A 23483-nucleotide genomic window follows, 5' to 3' on the forward strand; every position below is an offset into this window, starting at 1 on the left:
GTGAAGGGTGGAAGGTATAGGGGAGATGTCAGGGGTGGGTTCTTTACCCAGAGAGTGGTGGGGGCATGGAATGCGCTGCCTGTGGGAGTGGTAGAGTCAGAATCTTTGGTGACCTTTAAGCGGCAATTGGATAGGTACATGGATGGGTGCTTAAGCTAGGACAAATGTTCGGCACAACATTGTGGGCCGAAGGGCCTGTTCTGTGCTGTATTGTTCTATGTTCTATGTTCCCCTAAGAATCCATCACCCCCTACAGTTTCCAAAACAGCATACTTGTTTGAAATGGGTATATCCACAAAAGACTCCTGCCCTAGGTGCCGACCTCTCTCACCTTTCCTGGAGTTAACCCATCTATGTGACTGTATCTGAGGCTTTTCCCCCCCTTCCTTTAACTGTTGCAAATTCCTCATCGCTTCTATCTGTCTCTCCAACCGATCCACTCAATCTGATAAGATTTGCATCCAACAGCATTTATGGCAGATATAATCCGCAGTAACCCTTAAACTCTCGTTAAACTCCCACATCTGACAAGAAGTACATATCACTGCAAAGGCCAATTTTGCTCCTTCACAATCTATAGACCCAGAAAATAACACCGTCTTATTCCTTTACAAACACTTAAATTAATAGCTATGGCTTATATTTTAAGTTTCATCAAGAGACTTATGTCCAAAAACATATTATCAAGAAAGAATCCACTGTACCCACTACTGCAGCCTTTCTCTTGGACAGACTTAAAACAACAATTAACTTATCTGATTCTGTGCTGTGAACTTCGCCCAACAGTTCCTCCAAGATTAGTTGTGAATTTCACTGTTTGTTAATTTTCCCAGATGCACTCCGATATCCAGCAACGCACGAATTCAAACAGCAAAGGCGGTAACTGTGCAGGTTCTGTCTCTCTCACTCTCTCTCCTGCACTGTCCTCACCATGTTGTCGGAGCTGTTGCCGTAGCTATTGGGAGCAGTTGCAGGAACTGTTGCCGTAGCAGTTGGGAACTTTTGCGGGAATTGTTGCCATAGCTGTTGTCGTAGGTGTTGCAGTAGCACTTGGGAACTGTTGCCCCAGCAGTTGCGGGAACTGTTGTGGGTAAATGTTGCCATAGCAGTTTTGAACTGTTGCCGTAGCACGTGGGAATTGTTGTGGTTGCTGTAGCGGAAACTGTTGCTGTAGCTGTTGGGAGCTGTTGTGGGAAAATGTTGCTGTAGCAGTTGGGAGCTGTTGTGGGAAAATGTTGCTGTAGCAGTTGGGAACTGTTGCGGGAACCATTGCTATAGCTGTTGGGAACTGTTTCCGTAGCAGTTGGGAATTGTAGGATCTGCTGAATAGCAGTTGGGAACTATTGTGGGAAAATGTTGCGGTAACAGTTGGGAACTGTTGAGGTTGCAGGTAGAAACTGTCGCGGGAAAATGTTGCGGTAGGAGTGGGGAACTGTTGTGGGAACCGCTGTGTTAGCAGTTGTACCAGTTGTGAACTGTTATGGGAGCAGTTATGGGAACAGTTGCTTACTTTATTGGTTGAGAAATTCTCAACATGTGAACTCCCATTTTCCCACAAAATATTTTGTTACTAGAGCTCACAAGACCACCTGTTGCTAAACGTGGAAGAAGCAGCCAATCCAAACGTTCAAAAGCAGCAAAGTGTCGGGTTGAGTCGGAAACAAAATCAAAACGTTTCAATAATAAAGAGGAGGCAAGTGCATCGGCAGAGGTTAAGGATCAGTTAAACAGGTAATTGTGTCTGTTATATATAGCTCAATTAGTTTCACTCCAGCACCATTATGTGAAGATGCTGGATGTTATTTCAGTTTGTTTTTTGTACACTTTAATAAAACTGATATTGCTGCACTTCCAACATACTTCATTACAGATTAACATTGTATCTCGGACCTACATTTTTGAGTTTAGACTGGAGACTAAACTTTTGCATTCTTAATTCTTTTATAAAAACTCACTTGCTAGTTTACCAAGTGCTGATGATTGATATTAAATTTGTGTTAACACAAATGCTTTTGTACAACTTGCTTTTTTTCCCCAAATTAAATTATAGCCAATTGGAATAGGAAAGTCTGTTGGAAACTAAACAATGAAGTCCCCTTGTATATCCTTATTCCCTGGTTTCCGCTTTTTTAGGTTTCTCTTTGGATTTGTGAAATGTGTTGAGGTATTTTCTAGTTTCTTGCTTCCAATTGGCTATCGTGAAAAACAATGGAGCTGGTTGATATTTGGAATAGGGTCATCTTTCAAACCCATTGTATGCCATAAACCTGATTCCTACTGATTGCTGGGGTGATGAGGAAAGTTCCCATTGTCAAGTTAATCCTTAAAAATTTAAAACCAGAAATGCTGGAAACACTCAGTAAATCATATACAGAGGAACCTTGATTATCCGAAGGACACAGGCGGGAAGTATTTCGTGCGGTTAATTGAAGTCTGGATAATCGAATGTCGGGTAACATAGTTCAGCCAAGCATTGGGACGTTACAATCTTGCCAGATAACTGAGGTTCCTCTGTAGTATCAGTAAAAAAACCAAAAGGTTAATGTTTCAATGTAGCTCTTCCTCAGTTGGTAGCACTTGTGCCTTTGACTCACAAACCTATTCTCGAATTTGAGCACAAAATTCAAGGCTGACACTTCACTACAGTACTGAGGTCCTGTTGCACTGCTTGAATTAGCTACTGACTTTTGGATGCGATGCTAAACCATGGTCCCACATGCCTCTGTGAATAGATGGAAGAGATCCTAAGTCACAATTTCAAAGAAGAGCTGGAGAGTTCAGCCTGATGACCTGGTCAATATTTATCCTTCGACCAGCATCACCAGAGTGGATGATCACATTGCTGTCTGTGTGAACTTGACGGTCATACCTCCTATATCTTTCTACAATGATGACATGTTTTAGAAAAAGTACACCATTGCCTGTAACACTCGGTGAAATGTCCATGGTCATAAAAAGTACAATATAAATGGAAGTTGTGCTTTAGTAGTCTTTGTTTCCCTTTTCTCTCAAATGCAGTATGTTTATAAATGAGACACCTGATGGTTTATCTATAAATACTGCATTTCCTGTCTGTGTGAGAAACTGGAATGTACATGTAGTCCAACATTTCTCTCATTATCAGTATTGCTGTAAGCTTCTGTTCATTTCTCTAATTGTTACCAATTAACATCATCTTCAATTGATAAGTACTGTTGCATAATGTACTTATTATGTTAAGGCAAAAGGTTTTACTATTGCGATCTGTCACAAGTGAAATATGTATATTTTACAGATGTGAAGCCAAGGTAGATGGAAGTGGAGATGCTTCACAAATGATTGGAAATCAGGAAAAGTGCATATTTCCAGAAGGTCCTGCAGGAATAATGGAGAGTGACGTTGACATCTTGAAACAGGATGTTGGTGAGGTAATTAATGTGTTATAGAGGGCTTTGAGGATATCTGGACAGACTACTCAGGGAGAGTGTTTGGACGGCAGCAGTTCAGAGTGCTGTTGGATAATTATTTCGGAAAAAGCCTTTGAGGGATATAAGGAAAAGAGCTGAGTAATTGAATGATGGGATCAATTAGAAATGATGCAGCCAGCTTGTACTTCACTATTTTCTTCTTTATGCATGAAGTTGGAAAGTCCTTGAAAATCTGAGGGAGTTGGTCTGATTTACTTTTACATTGTTAAGAGCTGTTGTGAAGTCTATTCGAATAAGAAAATGCTAAATGTTCTATTTTTAATTTGAAATAATTATGATCAACCTCAAGGGCATTATGGGAATAGGAAGCAAATACAGGCCTGACCAGTGATGCTCGCATACAATCGACATAATTAAGTTTGCGTCGAGGGAGCACACGAGTGATGGGAGAGAGAATTACATCTTCACAAGATTTTAAACGATTGAGGTCAGTTAAGGATGTCATGATTCTTTGACAGTCCACAGGGAAGCACCTTAAACCATTGTCAAGCTTCTGCCAAGATACATCAAATTATGAAGTCATAACCATGAAGTCTCAAACATGTCAGTAAGCAGGCGAACATCCCAGTATTAGGATGGGTGATTGTCTTTGACATCTAAGATGGCCCTGGGTATGGAGAGATTTTCTAATGAGGAGAGGTTGGGTTTGTACTTACTGGAGTTTAGAAGACTGAATCTTATTGAAACATAACATTCTTGGGAATATTGACAGGATAAATGTTGAGAGGTTGTTTTTTCATTGTGGGACAGTGTAGGTCCAAAGGGCATAATCTCAGAGTAAGGGTCACCCAGTTAGGATAGAGGCAGAATTTCTGCTCTGAGGGTAGTGAATCAGTGAAATTTTTTACTGCAGGGGACTGTTGAGGCTGGGTCATTCAGTATATTCAAGGCTGAGTCAGATAACTTTTTTAATAAAATTAATAACAGAATCTAGGGTTATTGGAAAAGGCAGGAAAATGGAGTTGAGGATTGTCGTGTTTGCACTGAATGACATTGTGGACTCCATTGGCCAAATGGCATAGTTTTGGTCCCACACATAATGGTCTTTAACACTTGAAATAACACCTGCTCTTCATCTATATCTCTTCTGTACTATCTTTGGAACCCCATTTGATTTTTTGCTCTGGAGCATCTTCACCATCTGTTCCACTTACTTTACTACACCAACCACTAAACCTCTCCCCTCTTTTCTACAGCACAAAACCCACCACTATTCCAGCCTGCTTTTGCTCTGAAGAAGAGCCAGATTTATTTGAAGTGTTTAACTCTATTTTTCCTCTGAGTTTCTCCAGTACTTTCTTTTTTTTATTTTCATCCCTTGGCATTCAGTGGTATTACATTGCTGGTAGCCTCATTATTGACATCCCAAGGGTTGCCGTTGACCAGAACCTGAACTGGACTAGCCATATCGAGGAGTAGGTTAGTTGCAGCGTGTAACTCACCTCGTGATTCCCCAAAGCCTGTGCACCATCTATAAGGCATAAGTCAGGAGTGTGATGGAATATTCCCAACTTCTTAGATGAGTGCAGCTCCAACATCACTTAAGCTTGATGCCATCCAGAACAAATCAGACCAGTTAATTGCCACGCAATCCACCACTTTCAACATTTACTTCCTTCACTAATGATACAGTGGTAGCAGTATGTACCATCTACCAGATACACTGCACTAACTCAGCAGCACTTTCTCAACCTGTGAACTCTCGCATCTAAGAGGATGGGCACAAGTACGCTATGACCTGCATGTTCCTCTCTATATTTCACACCTTCCTGACTTGGAACCAAGTTGCTGTTCCTTCACTGTCACTGGGTCAAAATTGTGAAACCTCACTCTGAACATTAGGGTGTCCCTATACTCCATGGACTGCAGCAGTTCAAGAATGCAGCTTACCACCAACTTCCATGGTATATTTAGGAATGAGCCACTTGGGTAAGTAGCCAATGATTCCAAAAGTTTGACATTGTCAGCTTCAAGGAATCTTATCCATCTTTTAAGTGGGCCAAGATACTGGTATATTCACTGATCCCACAGTTCCAATAGAAGGAGAGTACATAGCCTTTCCATCAATGTGTTCTCTGTGTGACACCATCTATAAGACATAAGTCAGGAGTGTGATGGAATATTCCCAACTTCTTAGATGAGTGCAGCTCCAACATCACTTAAGCTTGATGCCATCAATGCCAGGAATGAGCAGTAAATGGTGATCTATTCAACAATAATCAAATTGATTTTTTAAAAAATTGCTGTCATACAGCTGTTATGGACTAGGCCAGATTACTCAAAACATTCTTAAGCAGGCAGCCCAGGACCATAACTTCTGTAATTTGTTTTGGTAAGTGTACAGTGAAAATTACTGGAGTAAGTCAGCAAGGTAAACTACCAGGTTTAAAAAGATTATTCACAAATTACCCAATGAAACATAAAGAACAGAATAAAGAACCCCTACAGAACTCAGTGTATCCAAACTAGACTTAATTATGCTGTTCCGAATATATACAACAGTCCCAATAGCAACGCCCCTTAAAAACAGTTACAATGGAACAAATGCTTGCAGCTTGAAGTTAGAAGGGCAGAAGGAGAGCTTTTGACCTGTTCACACAGTCCACTGCTGAACTTCTAACTAGTTCTGGAATGAACTGCTCAGCTAGAGAGCTGACCATTCCCCTTTCATTATACAGGTCACTTCTAAAGCATGACCACTTTGGCTTGAAGTCTCATTTGCTTACATATAAACAAAAAGGCCTCTCAATACCCTTTTAATCTTTGTACCAAACCAGTCTAATCAGAACCAGGAGCTGTTTACAACCCCTTTGAAAAAAAAACAAGGACACAGTATTCTTGAGAAAAGGAACAGCTTTGTGACAATAACCTCTCTCACACCGATAACCCCCACTGCAAAGAAAAGAGACATCTAGTGTCAGGATGTGAACATGTGCACAAGGAGTTTCTGCTGCATTTTCATACTTTGATGAATCTCCTGTCTATTTAGAGAGGATTTCTCTGCCCCTACTCCAACACCAACTATAAATGTTGAAACAACACAATTGACAGAGACCAATCATGATTGATCTGTCTTTTCTGAATCCCAAACTCTCCTCCTCTTCTGTTTCTAGGTTAAGTTTTATAAGCTGAAGATCCCTTCATTCTGCCCCTTTGGATGAATTCAAGCTCTTATCCGTTTATAGAATTGCTTTCAAATATCCACCTGTCTGTTGGTAATTTGTCTGGGTCATAATGAAACTAAACTAGGTGGTCTGAGTAGGTGAACAAACTTTCATTTCAGCAAATTGTTATTTCTGTGGAGAATATAGAAGAAATGGTGAATTAATTTGATTTCTGTTTTAATATTAGGATAAGGAATCTTCCTCTGAGACAATTCCAGAATCAGTAAACTTGGAAATGCGAGAGCAGGTTGTTCAGGACTCCAACAAGTCTGCAGAGATGATAACTGAGGAACCGGTCAAGGCAGAGGAGGCAATTCCCAAGGATCCATCTGATGCTGCAGAGGAGATTCCCAAGAACCCGGCTATCGTGGGGGATGAGATTCCCAAGAATCTGGCCAAGGCTGAAGAAGAGATTGCCAATGATTCAACCAAGGCTGAGGAGGATATTCCTGAGGATTCAGACAAGACTGAGGAGGAGATGGAAGAGGAGATTCCTCCGGAACTAACCAAGGCTGATGAGGAGATTCCTGAGGCTTCGATTGAAGCTGAGGAGGAGATTCCTGAGGATGCAACCAAGGTTGAGGTGGAGATTCCTCCAGAGTTAATGAAGCCTGAGAGAGAAATTGCTCGAGATGCAGTGAGGGATAAGGAAGAGGTCATTCAGGACTCGACAAACATAGACAGGGAAGTGAATGAAGCTGCTAATGGAGCACCTTCTGATCAGTTAGAAAATGTGCCTGAAGAACCCAGTCCTGAAGAAGACTTGAAAGATCACAGTGAAGGCAACATGACAGAAAAGGTAATGTTTGAAATCTTGTAGTTTTGCTTTCCTCATCCCATTTAGATTCACAAATCCACTCCAGCCTCCAAGATAAATAGGTTGAGCAGCGGAGTTTAACTCTGTTTCAATTGTCATTTTGAGAGACTGAAAGAAGACATGTTTTTGTTAATTTTTTTCTTTCTCTCCATTATGATGATTGAATGTAATTCTCTTTAAAGTACTCAAGCTGCACAGTGAAACATCCTGTCTACCTATCTTGGCTGATGTTTGGTATAATTCCTCAAAAGGACCTAGATGTAGGTTAGCTCGCTGAGCTGTATGTTCACTTTCAGACGTTTCATCACCACACTCAGTAACATCTTCAGTGAGCCTCCAAATGAAGTGTTGATGGTGTAGCCTGCTTTTTATTTATATGTTTGAGTTTCATTGGATTGGTGACGTGATTTCCTGTGATGATGCCATTTCCTGTGGTGACATCATTTCCTGTTCTTTTTCTTGGGGGTGGTAGATGTGGTCCAAGTCAATGTGTTTGTTGATAGAGTTCCAGTTAGAATGCCATGCTTCTAGGAATTCTCGTGCGGGTCTGTGTTTGGCTTGTCCTAGGATGGATGTGTTGTCCTAGTCGAAGTGGTGTCCTTCCTAATCTGTATGTAAGGATACTAGTGAGAGAGGGTCATGTTGTTTCATGGCTAGTTGATTTTCATGTATCCTAGTGGCTAGTTTTCTGCCTGTTTGTTCAATGTAGTATTTGTTACAGTTCTTGCAAGGTATTTTCTAGATTATATTAGTTTTGCTTCTCGTCTGTATGGGGTCTTTCAAGTTCATGCTGTTTTAGTGTGTTGGTGGGTTTGTGGGCTACCATGATGCCAAGGGGTCTGAGTAGTCTGGCTGTCATTTCTGAGATGCCTTTGATATTGGGAAGAGTGGCTAGTGTTTCTGGACGTGTTTGTTTGTTTGTTTGGGTTTGTTCCTCAGAAACCAGCGGACTGTGTTTATTAGGTACCCGTTCTTTTTGAATACATTATATAGGTGATTTGCCTCTGCTCTGCGGAGTTCCTCTGTGCTGCAGTGTGTGGTGAATCATTGAAGTAATGTTCTAATGCAACTTCGTTTGTGGGTGTTGGAGTGATTGCTTCTGTCGTTCAATATTTGGTCCGTATGTGTTGTTTTCCTATAAATGCTGGTTTGAAGTCCCCCATTGGCTGTTTGTTCTACTGTGACATCTAGGAATAGCAGTTTGTTGCTGTTTTCCTCCTCTTTAGTGAATTTTATGCCAGTAAGGGTATTATTGATGGTCTTGAAGGTTTCCTCTACTTTGTTTTGTTTAGTGATGGCACAGGTGTCATCCACGTAGCGGACCCAAAGTTTGGGTTGGATGGTTGGAAGAGACTCAAACAAACAGCTACGACATGGGCGGCACGGTGGCACAGTGGTTAGCACTGCTGCCTCACAGCGCCAGAGACCCGGGTTCAATTCCCGCTTCAGTCAACTGACTAGCGGACCCAAAGTTTGGGTTGGATGGTTGGCAGAGACTCAAACAAACAGCTACGACATGACTCAATCTCACTAGTATCCTTACCTACGGATGAGGAAGGACACCATTTCGACTGGGACAACACATCCATTCTAGGACAAGCTGAACACCAACACGCATGAGAATTACTAGAAGCATGGCATTCTATCAACAAACACATTGACTGGGATCCCATCTACTACTCCCTGAGAAAAAGAACAGGAAATGACATCACTGCAGGAAATGATGTCAACACAGGAAATAACACCACTAACCCAAGGACACTCAAATATATAAATAAAAAGTGGGCTACACCACCACTACTTCATTCCGAGGCTCACTGAAGATGTTACCAAGTATGGTGACGAAACGTTTGCAAACGAACCTTCCAGCTCAGCTGGCAAACTTACATCCAGAACCTCAACCTGAGCTACAAATCTTCTCGAAACTCAAAAGGACATTTAATTTGATAGCCTGAACTCATGTTCAAGTAGAAAATTTAAACATTTTGTTTTTTAAATATTCTCAATTCCTTCAGATTATATGCAGGGAAACAGAGCAGCCATTTCTTCAACCAGATTACCACCATCATTTTAAATACACTGAAGAGCCTGGTTTGCTTTGTAGACCAAATAATTGCAATGATACATGCAATATAGTGATCATCTGTAGACTGTCAGCAGTGTTTTACTTGTCTTTGCATTTGGACTTACAATTTAATTTTTTAAGCTTTTTCTAGGCATCATGTCTCATGAGCAGTAATAACCTCACCCTCAGACATTTATTGATGTTTTGATTTTGTGAATAAATGCTTCAGACTGCTGAGTAATGATTCTCTGTGAGGTTTTCTTCATCTCCTCCAGTGTGAATGCTAAAGAAAAACCGAGAGGCATGGATAGAATAGATAGTCAAAGTCTTTTTCCCAGAATAGAAATGTCAATTACGAACAAAAACAGAAATTGCTGGAAAAGCTCAGCAAGTCTGGACGCAGCTGTGGAGTGAAATCAGAGTTAATGTTTAGGGTCCAGCGACCCTTTTCAGAACAGATCCGTTCTGAGGAAGGTCACCCGATTCCAAATGTTAACTCTGATTTCTCTCGACAGATTTTTCCAGACCTGCTGAACTTTTCCAGCAATTTCTGTTTTGGTTTTGCATTTAAATGCTGCCTTTCTTGGATTGCTGTACCAAGCTGGCATAGAATCAACAGCTGTACTTTGTGTGATGAATAACTCTGTCTGCATGCTGTTGGATACTTCCGATCTGGAGAATCATGGCTTTGAATCTGGGTCTTTCCATACTGTAATATAATGTACTGAGTGCAGTAATGCTACTTTTATGCAAAATATTACAGTATCTTCAAATTGGGGGTGGTGGGCACTGTAACTTACATTTTCGAGTGATGTGTTTTTCACTGACTTTGGCAAGTCTTATGTGCACAGTTGAAGTGGGTGATAAACAAAGATTTGACCATTTTTGTTTGGTCCCAGTCTGCTTCAGTACGAAACCTATCGAGAAGAACCTCGTTTATCCAAAGGACATGGGTGGAGAGCATTTCGTTCAGTTAATCGAGTGCTGGATAACATAGTTAGCCAAGCATTGGGACCTTGCGATCCTGTTCGAGTAATCCGAAATCTGGTTAATCGAATGCCAGACAATCAAGGTTCCTCTGTAAATGGATGTTAATGGAAGGTGTCATCAACAATACTATCAAGTAGCACATGCTTAGGAATAAGCTGCTCACTGACACTCAGTTTGATTTCCACCAGGGCTACTCAGCTCCTGATCTCACTCTTGGTTCCAAAATGGACAAAATTGTTGAATTCCAGGTGAGGTGCGATTGACTGCCCTCAAGAGGAAGGTTGTATTTAATTGAGTGTGGCGTCAAGGAGCTCCATTTAAAAACTAGACCTAATGGGAATTCCCCTAATGGGGAAAACTCTCCACTTCCTAGCATAAAGCAAACATGATTGTGGTTGTTGAAGATCAGTCATCTCAATTCCAGGACATCTCTGCAGGAGTTGCTCAGGGTAATGTCCTCAACCCAACCACCTTCAGTTGCTTCATCAGTGACCTTCTGTCCATCAGAAGGCCAGATGTGGGGATGTTCAGTGATTGTGAAATGTTCAGCACAATTTGTGACTCCTCAAGATACAGTAGCTGTCTGTGTCCAAAAGCAGTAAGATCTGGAACACATTGAGGTTTTGGCTGACATTTGGCAAGGAACATTTGTGCCACACTAGTGCCAGGCAATGACCATTTTCGGCAAAAGAGAATCAAATCACTGCCCTAACAAATCTAACTGTCCAACATTCATAGAATCATTAGAATTCCTACAGTGCGGAAGCAGACCATTTGGTCCATCAAGTCCGCACTGACCCAGACCCACCCCCCTAACCTATCCCTCTGGCCCTGCATTTCCATTGGCTAACCTGCACATCCCTGGACACTATGGGCAACTTAGCATTGCCAATTCACCTAACCTGCACATCTTTAGCATGAGGGAGGAAACCGGAGCACCCAAAGGAAACCAATGTAGACACGTAGAATGTCTGCGTGGAGTTTGCTCAGTTGCCCGAGGATAAAATCGAATGTTGGTTGCTCTTTGGAGGGTTGGTGTCGACTGGATGGTCTGAATGGCCTGCTCCCACATTGTAGGGATTCTATGATTCTATGTTGATGACATCCTTACTCAAAAAAAACTCCCCTTTTAATCTGGATTCTTAGACTGGAGAAAATAATTTATCTATATTTACCCAATTAAATCATTTTCTGATACATTTAAGGAGTGGTAACATCATCATGCAGTGGCCTAAATTCAAAGGGACACATGTCAAACAAACCTATGTTTATATTTTAGCCCTTTGAGGCCTGGTATAAGTTGTGATTCTGTGAAGCCTCCCTCTCCAAGGTCTTTCCTGACCTTTGGTGCCTACAGCTCAGTGGGTGGCCCTGTATAATGGAAGCATTGCATTCTTATTCAGCCCCCTTGAGATAAAGGCCAATATTCAGATCATTTTTGATGATACTTTCATGATCCAGTCACAGTCACCCTAGTATACACAATTTATAATAGTGGAAGCTAATCTTCATGTCGGGGCAGGATTCAAATTATTGGCCCATACCTCTGCTTAGAGTATAGCAAAATAAAATGATTTTTAAAATAAATAGAGAATACGTTTTTTTGCAGTAAGGTTCTGATTTAACCAAATACATTGGGAAACAATTTGCATCTAAAGCAGACCTATTAGTTGACATTGGGCAATTCCAAACAGTTTGCTAAGAGAATTTTTTTTATTGTTTGTGCAGGCTGCAGAGCTTGAAGAGGAAAATGCTGAAGTTGTTCTTGCACAGAATGAAGGCAAGGAGTGTGAACCAGTGCAAGGACCAGCAGTTAACAGCTGTCCTCCCAACCACCATGCACCTATTCCAAATAAGCCTGCACTAGCTGAAAGTGGGGAATTGCCTGATGTACAAGCTAATGCAAAGACATCTGATAACGGCCATGTTTCAGTCAATGAGGAAGTATCACAACATAGTGCTTTGGAGGGTGAGGGCATTTCGGAGACTGCTACAGCACAACCTGAGAGTGAGACTGGGGAATCTAATGCCCCAATGGACCTCAGTCTAGGTCCCTTACTTGTGATTGAACTTGAGGATGTTTCACTGAAGCAGGTTTCTTCTGTACAGCTGTCTGAAGATGAAACAAAAGAGTCTGATGATCTGAAAGATCAGTCTTCACCTGCTGTGGTTGAGAAGACGGCTGACAGCAGCTCGGAAGAGATGGAAACGGAAGTACCAGTCGTGGACAGGAGAAATCTGAGAAGGAAAGTCAAGGCAAACAAAGGACCTCCCAAGAAACGAAGCAAGGTAGCAGCTTAAGTCCACGTTACACCATACGTGTGTAACTAATTGTAGCCCACTGTATAACGAAAGATCCAGAAATGATGTTTACTGAAAATTGAACCCAGTCAGTATTGGAGCTACCTATTTAAGAGTACTGCTCTAGCCTCAATGCTGTATTGTATAATAGCTTTATAATGCTAGCCCTATGTTCCTGTATTCCATTAACAGACTCCAGCATTTATCAGTCACAACACTATTCATTTTAAAATCCAATTCTAGATTTTAGTGTGTTCTACAGGCTTCAAAAAGAAGGAAAGTCCGCACCTACGAAAAAACTTTTATAAACATTGAATCTAAATAAGATTTGGACTGTAATTATAGAACACGCTGAACTTACAAATGTTTAGTTTGATAATGTATTACAGGAGAGTGACCCATAAGACCAATTTAATAGATACTGGGTTACAAGGTTTGTTTTTCCAATTTTGGGGTTGTTTTTAAACTTACTCTTCGCAGTAATATTTTGATACTATGCCTAAATTTAATAATATAGGCTGTTTATGGTAACCTCCATCACCACAATCTTTCCCGTTTACTTCATTGCTTAAGTTTGGTAATCCAAAGAACAATGTTTTGTGTTGCTAGCTTGCTTGGTGCATCAGAAGTCTTGAATTAGACCAGACTTACCAGTACAGTACTTGCCTGTGTCTCCTGCTATTTCCAACAAGGATATCTTGATGCTCAGAAATTCCAACATTTCCAGTTGTAGTTGTGTTTGTTTTTAGATATCAAGTGTCAAGTGTTAAAATAAAGTTTACAATTTTATGTCGTTGTTATGGTGTAGCATTAAAGCATGGAGGGGAAGGCAGTGTCAGGGACCTCATGTTATTGACTAACTGGCAAAATCTGCTCAATAACCAGATTTATTTCTAAAACGTTTATTCAATCTAACAAATTAATGATGGTAGACATGGTTTCACTGATAGAAATCAATGCTGCAGAATGCTTAAAATGTCTACATTCTGAAATGCAATGCTAAGAATGTGTTTTAGTTGAACACTATGGATTTTCTTTTTGTCATGAAAGCACAACCACTGAATGAGGGAGAATTTATGCATTTTACTTTGTTATATGGTGTTTTAAGAGAAAACGCTTTTGTGGAGTCTGTTAAGTGCAATGAAATCCACTACAATAATTTTAAAATAAAAATGCACATGGGAACAAACTTACTGTAACTGGAGTTGCTCACTTTTCCACCACTGTAGGGATGGTTAACAAGTTCATCTGCATCCAGTTGTTGCGTTTTCCAATGTTATGATTTTACAACTACTGTAGAGTTTTAATTCTGTCCTAATAACTGCTTTCAACTTATGTTAGTGAGCAAATGCAAAACTATTCAGTTCTGTCTCTAAGTTTTATAATTTCACAACTCTAGGCTTATTGTCCTTTTAACAGTGAGTCTAGGGAGGGGATGTTGAAATCTTTTAATACATTCTGCTATTTAATGAGACAACCTTTGTGTATTTAGTCATTTACATTGGTACTAAAATGTCAGAAGTTGTTTGTGTATAATGCATAGTTTTTACAGTAAATGTCTGCCGTAATAAAAGAATTTTGTTTTTTCTTGCTGGATGTTGTCAAATTGTGCTGATTTGCTAACCTAGAGCAAGATTCCATGAGTCATAAGTATTTGACTGACTTTCATATCTGAATAGTCTGTAAACACTTAATTAATCCATTTTGAGGCATTGCCTCTCAAAAATACTTCTTTATATGTATCACACTGCATTTGGGAGACAATTTCTTGATAAATTTATTTTAGCAAGTACACAGGATAATTTGAAAGAGTAGAACTGTACATTTGATGGAATTTATAGATAAAGAAATATTTTCTGTTTGAGAGTACACAGAGGACACAACTGTTGATTGATGGTAGATTAAAATTATCATTCATGTTTAAATCCCTTCTGACCTTTTGCTCCTCCTGTTTCTGACTTCCTCCAACTCTACGATCCTTTTCTCCTCCTCCTTAAAAACTGTGTTACTTGGACTCCGACTTCATGAATTTTCATCCAAAACCATCTGACTATTCCGCACCTCCCCACCTCTAAATTTCCCCAGCTAATAATAACATCCTCTTGCTATGCCCCTTAAACCCATTTGAAACTCCCCTTTTAGCCTCTGGCAGGATTATTGTAAGTGTGGATATTGTAGCTGGTGTCAATTAGCTCAATACCACTGTCACTCTTGATCAGCAAGGATATGCTCAAAAATTCTGCATCAAGGATGAGTTTATTCTATGGAATAATTCAAGCTAGACTTTTTATTGGGGTACCGTAAGGGTGCTGCTTTGTCTGAGGTGCTGTCCTTCAAAAAGCATTAATTATTCATGAACTATTTGAAGAGGAGAGATACCTGAATGTGCAGCCTTGTGTATAAAGTGGAGGTAGTGGTGGGATGATAATGTCACTGGACTAGTCATCTAGTGACCAAGGCTAATGTTCTGTGGAGATGAATTTGAGTCCTGTTGTGGCAAATTGTCAAAATTGAATTAAATGAGGAAAAGAACATCTATTTAATGATGACCATGTAACAATTGTCATTAAAACCCATCTGGTTCACTAATATTCATTTGAGAAGGAGATCTACTGTCCTTACCTGGTCTTGCCAACATGCGACTCTAGACTCTCAAAATAAGGCTAACTCTTAACTGCAGTCTGAGTCGATCAGTTCTGTGGCAATTAGGGATAGCCAACAAATGCTTGTGTTGCCAAAAACAGTTACAACATTTAAAAGACATTTGAATGGGTACATGAATAGAAAAGATTTAGATGGTTACGGGCAAAACGCAGGCAAATGGAAGTAGTTTAGTTTGGGAAACTTGGTTGGCATGGATGAGTTGGGCCAAAGGGTGTACGACCCTATAAATAATGAAGGGCTCTGGCCCAAAATGTCGATTCTCCTGCTCCTCGGATGCTGCCTGACCTGCTGTACTTTTCCAGCAACACACACTTGACTCTGAATGCCCAGACCCCATGCAAGAATTAAACCAACTTACTTTCCCAGCCCTCATGCTAACGCCTCTCTCTTTAGATATTGCTCCCTTTTCAAAACATGCATCTTCCAAAATAAAAAGTTACCATATTTGCTCAATATTCATTGCATACCAATATTTTTCATTGTGTGAAGTATCTTGGCATCCTAAGATGCATTAAAAACATGCAAACACTTTTTTATTGAGCAGAGCCCAGGGTTGAAAATTTTAAGGAAGTCAGTTCCTTCATGGCAGCTTCCATTCTGATGCTGCAGTTTCAGGGCAAATTCCCTTTCGTATTCATGATCCTCCTGAGTTCCTTACCTTATTATTCTCCCTCCATGAAAACACTTCAACCTACGTTCAGAGCCACTAGCTGGACCTTTCCATGTAGGCACAGTCACAAAAAGGCTGTCTCTGACCACTTCCTTATGTCACTCTCCATCTGCATTCCTCTTCCCCCTCAATCTTAGTTCTACCTGGAAAATGTGCTATCACAACATTATTACAACTATTGTTCTATTTAATTATTTCTCACCTTCCCGTACCATTTATGCCATAGTCCCCACTAAAACCAATATTGTCTTTCACCTCAATCACATCCTGAAGTCCAATCAGGACAGGCAAACTGGTTTAATAATCCACTGTCAGAACTGACTTGCCAATCTATGCCGTATTGGGTTTTGCATTTGTCTGCAATCCAGGATGGCACGGTGGTTTAGTGGTTAACACTGCTGACTCACAGCGCCAGGGACCTGGGTTTGATTCCACTGGGTGACTACCAGTGTGGAGTTGCACATTATCCCCATGTTTGCGGGGGTTTCTGCCAGGTGCTCCGGTTTCCTCTCACCATCCAAAGATGTGCAGGTTTATGGCAAATTCTTGCCATAGGACTCTCCACTCTATTCTCACTAACCTGCTTCCCAACCAACTTACTTTCCCAGCCCTCATGCTAACGTCTCTCTCTTTAGATATTGCTCCCTTTTCAAAACATCCATCTTCCAAAATAAAACATTGCTAACTACTGCCCCTTTTCCAATTTCCTATTCCTTTTTTGTGCTAGGATATATGAATGGCTGGTTTGCAGTGCAGAGTGATTCCCAGAGTATGGGTTCATTCCCACACCACCTGAGGTTACCATGAAGGAATCTCCATTCAACCTCTACCCCTCTCTGAGGCATTGTGATCCTCAGGCTAAACTACCACCATTCATCATCGCTCTCTGAGAGAAGTCTGCGGTCTGATGGGACTATCGTGACTTTACTTTGTATTGTCACCTCCCAAATTTGTAACTGTCATTCATAAAACTCCAGCCTCCCTTTCCAAGCACCCCCAACACCCCACTGTATAAAACTTGTTTTCAGTATCACAAATGTCTTTCTATATGACAGTTTATGAATCTGTCTGTACCCTTTGCCACAGTTAAGCCCACCACCTTCACCAAAACCTCCCCACTGTAGCCTAGCTGGCTGAGACTGCACACACCAGCCTCATTTTTAATTCTCTGGTTACAATTAGAAAGTTAACTACAAAGGTTGCCCTTCCTGTAGCCTCAGCTGTTCTCCCCCCCCCCATGATTTATCCGTAGACCGACCTCCTCTTTTTATCCCACTTTCCTCCAAGATACTTCCTAAAATCAACCTCTTTGACCAAGCTTTTGATCGTATCACCTAATATCCCATTGTGATTTAGCGTCATAATTTGTTTTATAATGACATTGTGAAGCTCGTTGGAATATTCAATTTAAGAGGTGCTATATAAACAACCTGTTGCATCTGGACGTTCTCCCTCTGTAACATCATCCAAAAGCAGCCAGTTTTTATATGTATACTGCTACCTCCCTTTCAACATCTCCTGTCAAGATGTAGGAGCAAAAGTTCAGCCTATCCAGTCTGCTCTGCCATTCAGTGTGATCGTAGCTGATCTGATTATCCTTAACTCCACTTTTGTGTTTTTCCCCATAAGCTTTGAGACCCTTACTGATTAAACAGCTGTCTGTTTCAGTCTTGAATATACTTAACAATCTTGCTCAAAAGCTCTCTGCCAAAAAGAATTTCAGATTTGCTATTGCTTTGAGAGAAATTACTGCTCAGCTTTGTCTTAAAATGAGGATCCCCTACTCTTGAGATTATGTTACAATCTCTCAGCATCTACCCTGTCAAACCCACTAAGAATCTTGTTTCTGCATGGTTGCCTCATTCTTCCTGAAGAAGGGCTAATGCCCGAAACGTCGATTCTCCTGTTCCCTAGATGCTGCCTGACCTGCTGCGCTTCTCCAGCAACACATTTCCATCTCATTCTTCAAAATGCCAAATAGTATAAGCCCAACCTCTTCAACTACTACTTGTAAAAAAATCTCTCCATACCTAGTACTGCCTCCAATGTCAGTATATCTTTCCTTAAATAATATGTCCAGTTCTGTTCCTAATATTCTAGATGTGTTCTGATTAGTGCCTTGCATATTTCTAGCAAAATTTGCCTTTGAAATAAAGACTAACTTCATTTGCCTTTCTTATTGCCTGCTGAGCCTGTATGTTAGCTTTTTATCATTTCTGACCAAGTTTCTCATTCTTAAACTGAATGCTATGTTTTACAATGCTATGGTTGCTTTCCCTGGCAGATCTAAGATAATTTGTTAAATCTGCTTCATTACACATTACTGGATCCAAAATAGCCTGATTTTGGTAGAATCCACACACAGTTTCCTAAAATAATTATCTCAAATACACACTATAAATTCTTCAAATTTGATTTTCCCAATATACATGAAGGTTGAAGTCATCCATGATTTTTAACATGCCCTCAAGATTTCAGATTTATTCTGTCCTAGTGTTAGTGATCCACAGACTACTCCCACTTTTCCCTCTTGTTAGCTTTTACCCCAACTGATCTGGGTTCTGCAACATCTAATCCTAGATAGTTTATTTCTATTGTACTTGTTTGATCTCACACTAACAATGCTACCCTACCACTCTTCCCTTCTTGCTTGTCCTTTTGAAAAGTCATATACCCCCAGTTTCCAGCTTTGATTTTCTTGTCGTGTCTCTGTAATGACAATAATATCATACCAGTGAACCTGCGTTTGTGCCGTTAATTCACATACTTGTTCAGCTAGCTACACAGATCGCTGTGCTATGTAAAGAGCTGTTGGTTTTGCCTTTTTAGCCATTGTTTCTCCCTTTGGACCTATTTGCTCCTGCTTTTATGTCTGTATAGTCTGTCCTAATCTGGGTATTATTACCTGAATAGCTGCCCTGCAATGCTGTCATATGCTTTTGCTTTGTAAACTAATGTTTCCCCTCTGCCAAACCTCTCCTCGTTCCGTCAGGCTGTTGATCCAGCTTTCACTCTTGGATGAGAAGTGTCTTCCAGACCTGAAGATTTAAAAGCATTCCTGGCTAACCTGCTACATTCTACCCTTACTAAACCTAAGGTTGAAGTACTATGTGACTCAGCCATTCCAAGTACTTTTTATCCTGCTGTCTGGCACACAATTATACCTGTTTAAGCACCAAAAGTGATTTTTAAATTCTCATCGTTGTTTATAAATTCATTCGTGGTCTTGGACCTCTGGATTTTTAATCTCCAGCTAAATGCACTGAGAGATAGGGATTGGGAGTTTTGAATATTAAAGGCATCAAGGATATGGAGAGAGAGTGGGAAAAATGGCAGGACAGGCTCAAAGATCTGAATGGCCCACTCCGGCTACACTTTTCTACGTTTTCTATGTCAAGATCTATACTTGCCCAATACTTTCTCATGAAACATCTTTTGTTTAACTTCTGCACTAACATTTGAAGCTGTGCTTTCAGTTCCAAAGGGCTTAAATTCTGGAAATTAGCCCCACAACACTTCCCCACCTCAAAATAAACCTTTTCTCTAAACTTGGTTCTTGAAGCAACCTTTTGATTGCGTACACTAATGTATCTTTGTGACTCAGTGTCACATTTTATAATGCTCCTGTAAGGAGCCTTGGGTATCTTATTAATAAAATGCCTGATACAAATAAAAGTGAGTTCATACACAGGATTTCCACCAAACTTCCAGTAGTAAAGCAGGAGCGATCCTGCAGAAGGTCTGAGTGTATGTCCTGTAAGATTGAACACTGGTTATTTACCAGTCTTTCAGTTCATTGTCCTAGAGGCATCAAAAAAACATAAAATACAATAAGATTAGCAATCTTTAAAATCTTATAGGCCAGATAGAAATACAATAATTATAAATGTTTTGCAGGTATTAGGGTAGATTTTGTCAGGATTCAAAACATGATGTATGTGCAGACTTTGATTTTCTGACCTGCATTGACAGTGTCTTCGCTATCTCACTGTATTTGTAGATTCAGAAGATCTGCCATGAGTAGTCATACAGCGATCTACAGACCATTTCCAGTACAATCCATTCAAGGGTTTAATTATAGCTTGTTTTGTCTCCTTGTAGGTCCGTCACAATCGTGCATCCACCAGAACACGATGAAAGGAATTCATTTATCAACTTTGAAAATCTTTAATGCATTTTCTGTTACTGAGGTGAGAAGTTGGTGGCAGATGGGAAAAGCCATATTAAAAACTTGATTCAAATGGAACAGGGAACTAAAACTTGGTTCAAGTTTGGGGTTGAGTTTATGCTATATTTATCCAAGTGGCACAAAAGACCAAGAACTTTCAAACATGAATTAAGTTTAACAATAGAAATTTAACAGTATGTTTCACTAGTTTATCACATGCTGGAAGGATCTTGTGGTGAAGTGTTAGTCTACCTAACTCTGAGCCATAATATCTGGTTTAAAGGCTCACTTGCCCCAGAGGTGTATCATAACATGTTGATTTTTTTTTAAAAATAGTATACTAGAAGTTAGCTGTATCCACAAAACTAGAATACTAGCCATGACCTCAGACTGCATTAATCATACTGCCAAGTTTTTGATAATTGTCCCTGTATATGGTTCATTTTCAAGACTCTTAATTTTAAGCTTTTTGGTGCAAGGACACTAACTTTTATAAAAATTAATCACTTTATATCAGTTTAAAAAGAAGTAAATGGTTCTGTGTGATTTAAATTTTACGGTTTAAAATCAGGACAGACAGTAAGATAGATACCTACTAAAAATGCTTGTTTAATATAATAATATAGCTAAAAATAGATTTAATAAAATTGTGGGTTACTACTCAATTATTACTTGCATTAAATAATATTCTGTCAAGTGCCATAAACAATGTTTAAATGTTCTGGTGATGGACAATTTTACACTATTAAACACAAATGAGGGTGTGGGAACTTAAGCAAAATATTCAGTTTAGAAAGTTACCAATTTCTTTCCAGATTGCTAATTAGAACCAAAGTGAAAATTCTACCTCTTTTTAAAATGCATTTAATAAGTAGCTTGCCCTTTTTAAAAACATTTAAATCAGATTTTACTTGTTTTAGTCACTCAATTCAAGTACCGATGTACAGTTCTTTTATGTAGTAGACACCTTGCTCTCAGAAGAATGTTGCTTTCAATTCGTGTCCCTAAAGATGATCCTTTATTGCAATCAACAATCAACAGGGTGGGATTATTTGGCTGGGAAGTGTTACTATTGTAGACTATCAAGGCAGTAACAAACTGCACCACAGAGCGATTATATAAAATATCCTTCTGCAGGTAACACCTTCCTTGTTCCATTTTTCCGATAGCTAACATGGACACATTCTTAGCTGGCATAGCATTGAGAAACTAAAACATTGCATCTGCAAATTCACATTAAACTATATGAAAAATAGCCCAAGATGATATATTTGAATCTCTTTCTGAATCTCCCTACCAGTCGAGAAATGCCAGCAAAAGCACAAATATCCTTTCTGTTAATATATTTGAATACCAGGTGCCTTGATTTGTTTCTTGAAAATTAAATGCTCAGTAACTTAGTACCATAACTAAGTTCGAAGATACGTCTACTCACCTCATGCAAAGCAATTTGTGTATTTGAAAATAATTCAGTAAAATAGTTGAATACCTATATTAATTTTAGCATCCAAAGAAAATGTATGTATGTCTTAGTTATATGAAGACAATTTGTTCCTCCAGAATGTAATGATCTTTCCAGCCAAGAATGTCACCATGTCAGGACACCCTGTGATATGCCATACTAGCTCATGAGTGACAGAATATTCAGACTAATACTTGGTGATACTTCTACACGAGTCTAATTTGGTCTAAGTTCAAGTGTCTGTAGTGGTTCATTAAAATCTGAAAAATTGCAGCTGTATGGTTTTATGGCAAAATCAAAATAAATATTCAAATTATCATGGTTTCATGATCTCCTTCTGTCCTATGAATTATTCATTCGAATGGTGTTATTCCTAGATATTCATGAACCCGAAAGGGAGCAGCATTTGGCCACTGCAATTTAATAAACTGGAGCATTATTAGCTTATGGAAATAGAGGCGCTGGAAATATTCTTAAGTCAGCGTATTGGTAAATTCTCTTCTCCAGTCTTAAGAAAATGAAAAAATGTGACATTTTAATCTAATAGATGGCTCAGGCTATGACATTCTCTTAGTGAACAGGTTATTTGATGATGACAATTGAAGATAAAACCAAAACATGACAAAGTAACTGCAGGCCTTTCACTTTGACTTGAGGCCCATTCAGAATAGCAATAACACAGCATTGCATGCCACTCTACACTAGACTTTTAGTCCAGATAATTATTAATTTGTTAGCAACTGAAGGAGACAACTAGGAAAATGAGCTACACCTCAAACATTGTTTTCAAATTATACTGTTTAGTGCTATGCAAGATAGATATTGGATTAATGTGTTAGTATCGATTGACAATTTGTTAACACAAAGGAAAGAGAGATATGATTAGTGCATCTTTTTCAGGTTGGAAAGTCATAACTTGTATTGCCACCAGGATTAGCCCTAGGTTCTCAATTGTTGCCGCTTATTTATATTTGTGACTGGGAAGAGCAGGCAGAGTATAATGTATCCAAATTTGCTGATGATACAATAAGTGGGTGGAAAGCCATGTTGTGATGAGGGCAGAAGGAATCTGCAAAGAGGTAGAGAGGTTGAATGTGTGGGCAAAAACTTGTCAGATGGTGTTTTTATAGGAAAGTATGAAGTCATGCACTTTGGTAGGAAGAACTGTTATTTAAAGTTGGCAGACTGTCACTTAAATAGAGAGACTACAAAAAAGTGCAGTTCTTGTGCATGAAACACAAAATGTAGGTGCAATGTAGAGAATGTCATGTAGGTGAAGCAAGCAATTATGGCAAATGGAATTTTTACCGTTATTGCTAGAGGATAGATTTTTTAAAAATAGGGAGGTTTTGTTATGACTGTACAGTGTTAGAGGCTGCACCATACTGTGTACAGTTATGGTGCCCGTATTCAAGAAAAAAAATACACTGGCATTGGAGGCAGTTCAAAAGAGATTTAGCAGGCCAGTTCCAGGAAAGTTTGATGTGTCAATTTACATAAATTATTTGGATGCGAGCATAAGAGGTTCAGTTAGTAAATTTGCAGATGACACCAAAATTGAAGGTGTAATGGACAGTGAAGAGGGTTACCTCAGATTACAACAGGATCTGGACCAGATGGGCCAATGGGCTGAGAAGTGGCAGATGGAGTTTAATTCAGATAAATGCGAGGTGCTGCATTTTGGGAAAGCAAATCTTAGCAGGACTTATACACTT

At 39.6% G+C, this 23483-nt stretch overlaps 1 protein-coding gene across 3 annotated transcripts in view; it reads left to right on the plus strand.

Annotated features, from left to right (window-relative positions):
• LOC122558645 (soluble lamin-associated protein of 75 kDa-like) overlaps window positions 1–22084 on the plus strand; it is a 108859-nt gene extending 86775 nt beyond the window's left edge. For 2 of the 3 annotated variants that reach the window (XM_043707446.1, XM_043707454.1), the window contains exons 10-14: window positions 1575–1731; window positions 3275–3407; window positions 6819–7430; window positions 12232–12792; window positions 20240–22084. In XM_043707446.1, the coding sequence (XP_043563381.1) occupies window positions 1575–1731; window positions 3275–3407; window positions 6819–7430; window positions 12232–12792; window positions 20240–20275 (1499 nt within the window). In that variant the 3' untranslated portion in view covers window positions 20276–22084. The remainder of the gene's footprint in view (window positions 1–1574; window positions 1732–3274; window positions 3408–6818; window positions 7431–12231; window positions 12793–20239) is intronic. The other variant, XM_043707458.1, reaches the window with a different exon arrangement.
• The last annotated feature ends 1399 nt before the right edge of the window (window positions 22085–23483 follow it).

Source organism: Chiloscyllium plagiosum, chromosome 2 (assembly GCF_004010195.1).
Source record: "Chiloscyllium plagiosum isolate BGI_BamShark_2017 chromosome 2, ASM401019v2, whole genome shotgun sequence".
NCBI classification, from domain to species: Eukaryota; Metazoa; Chordata; class Chondrichthyes; order Orectolobiformes; family Hemiscylliidae; genus Chiloscyllium; species Chiloscyllium plagiosum.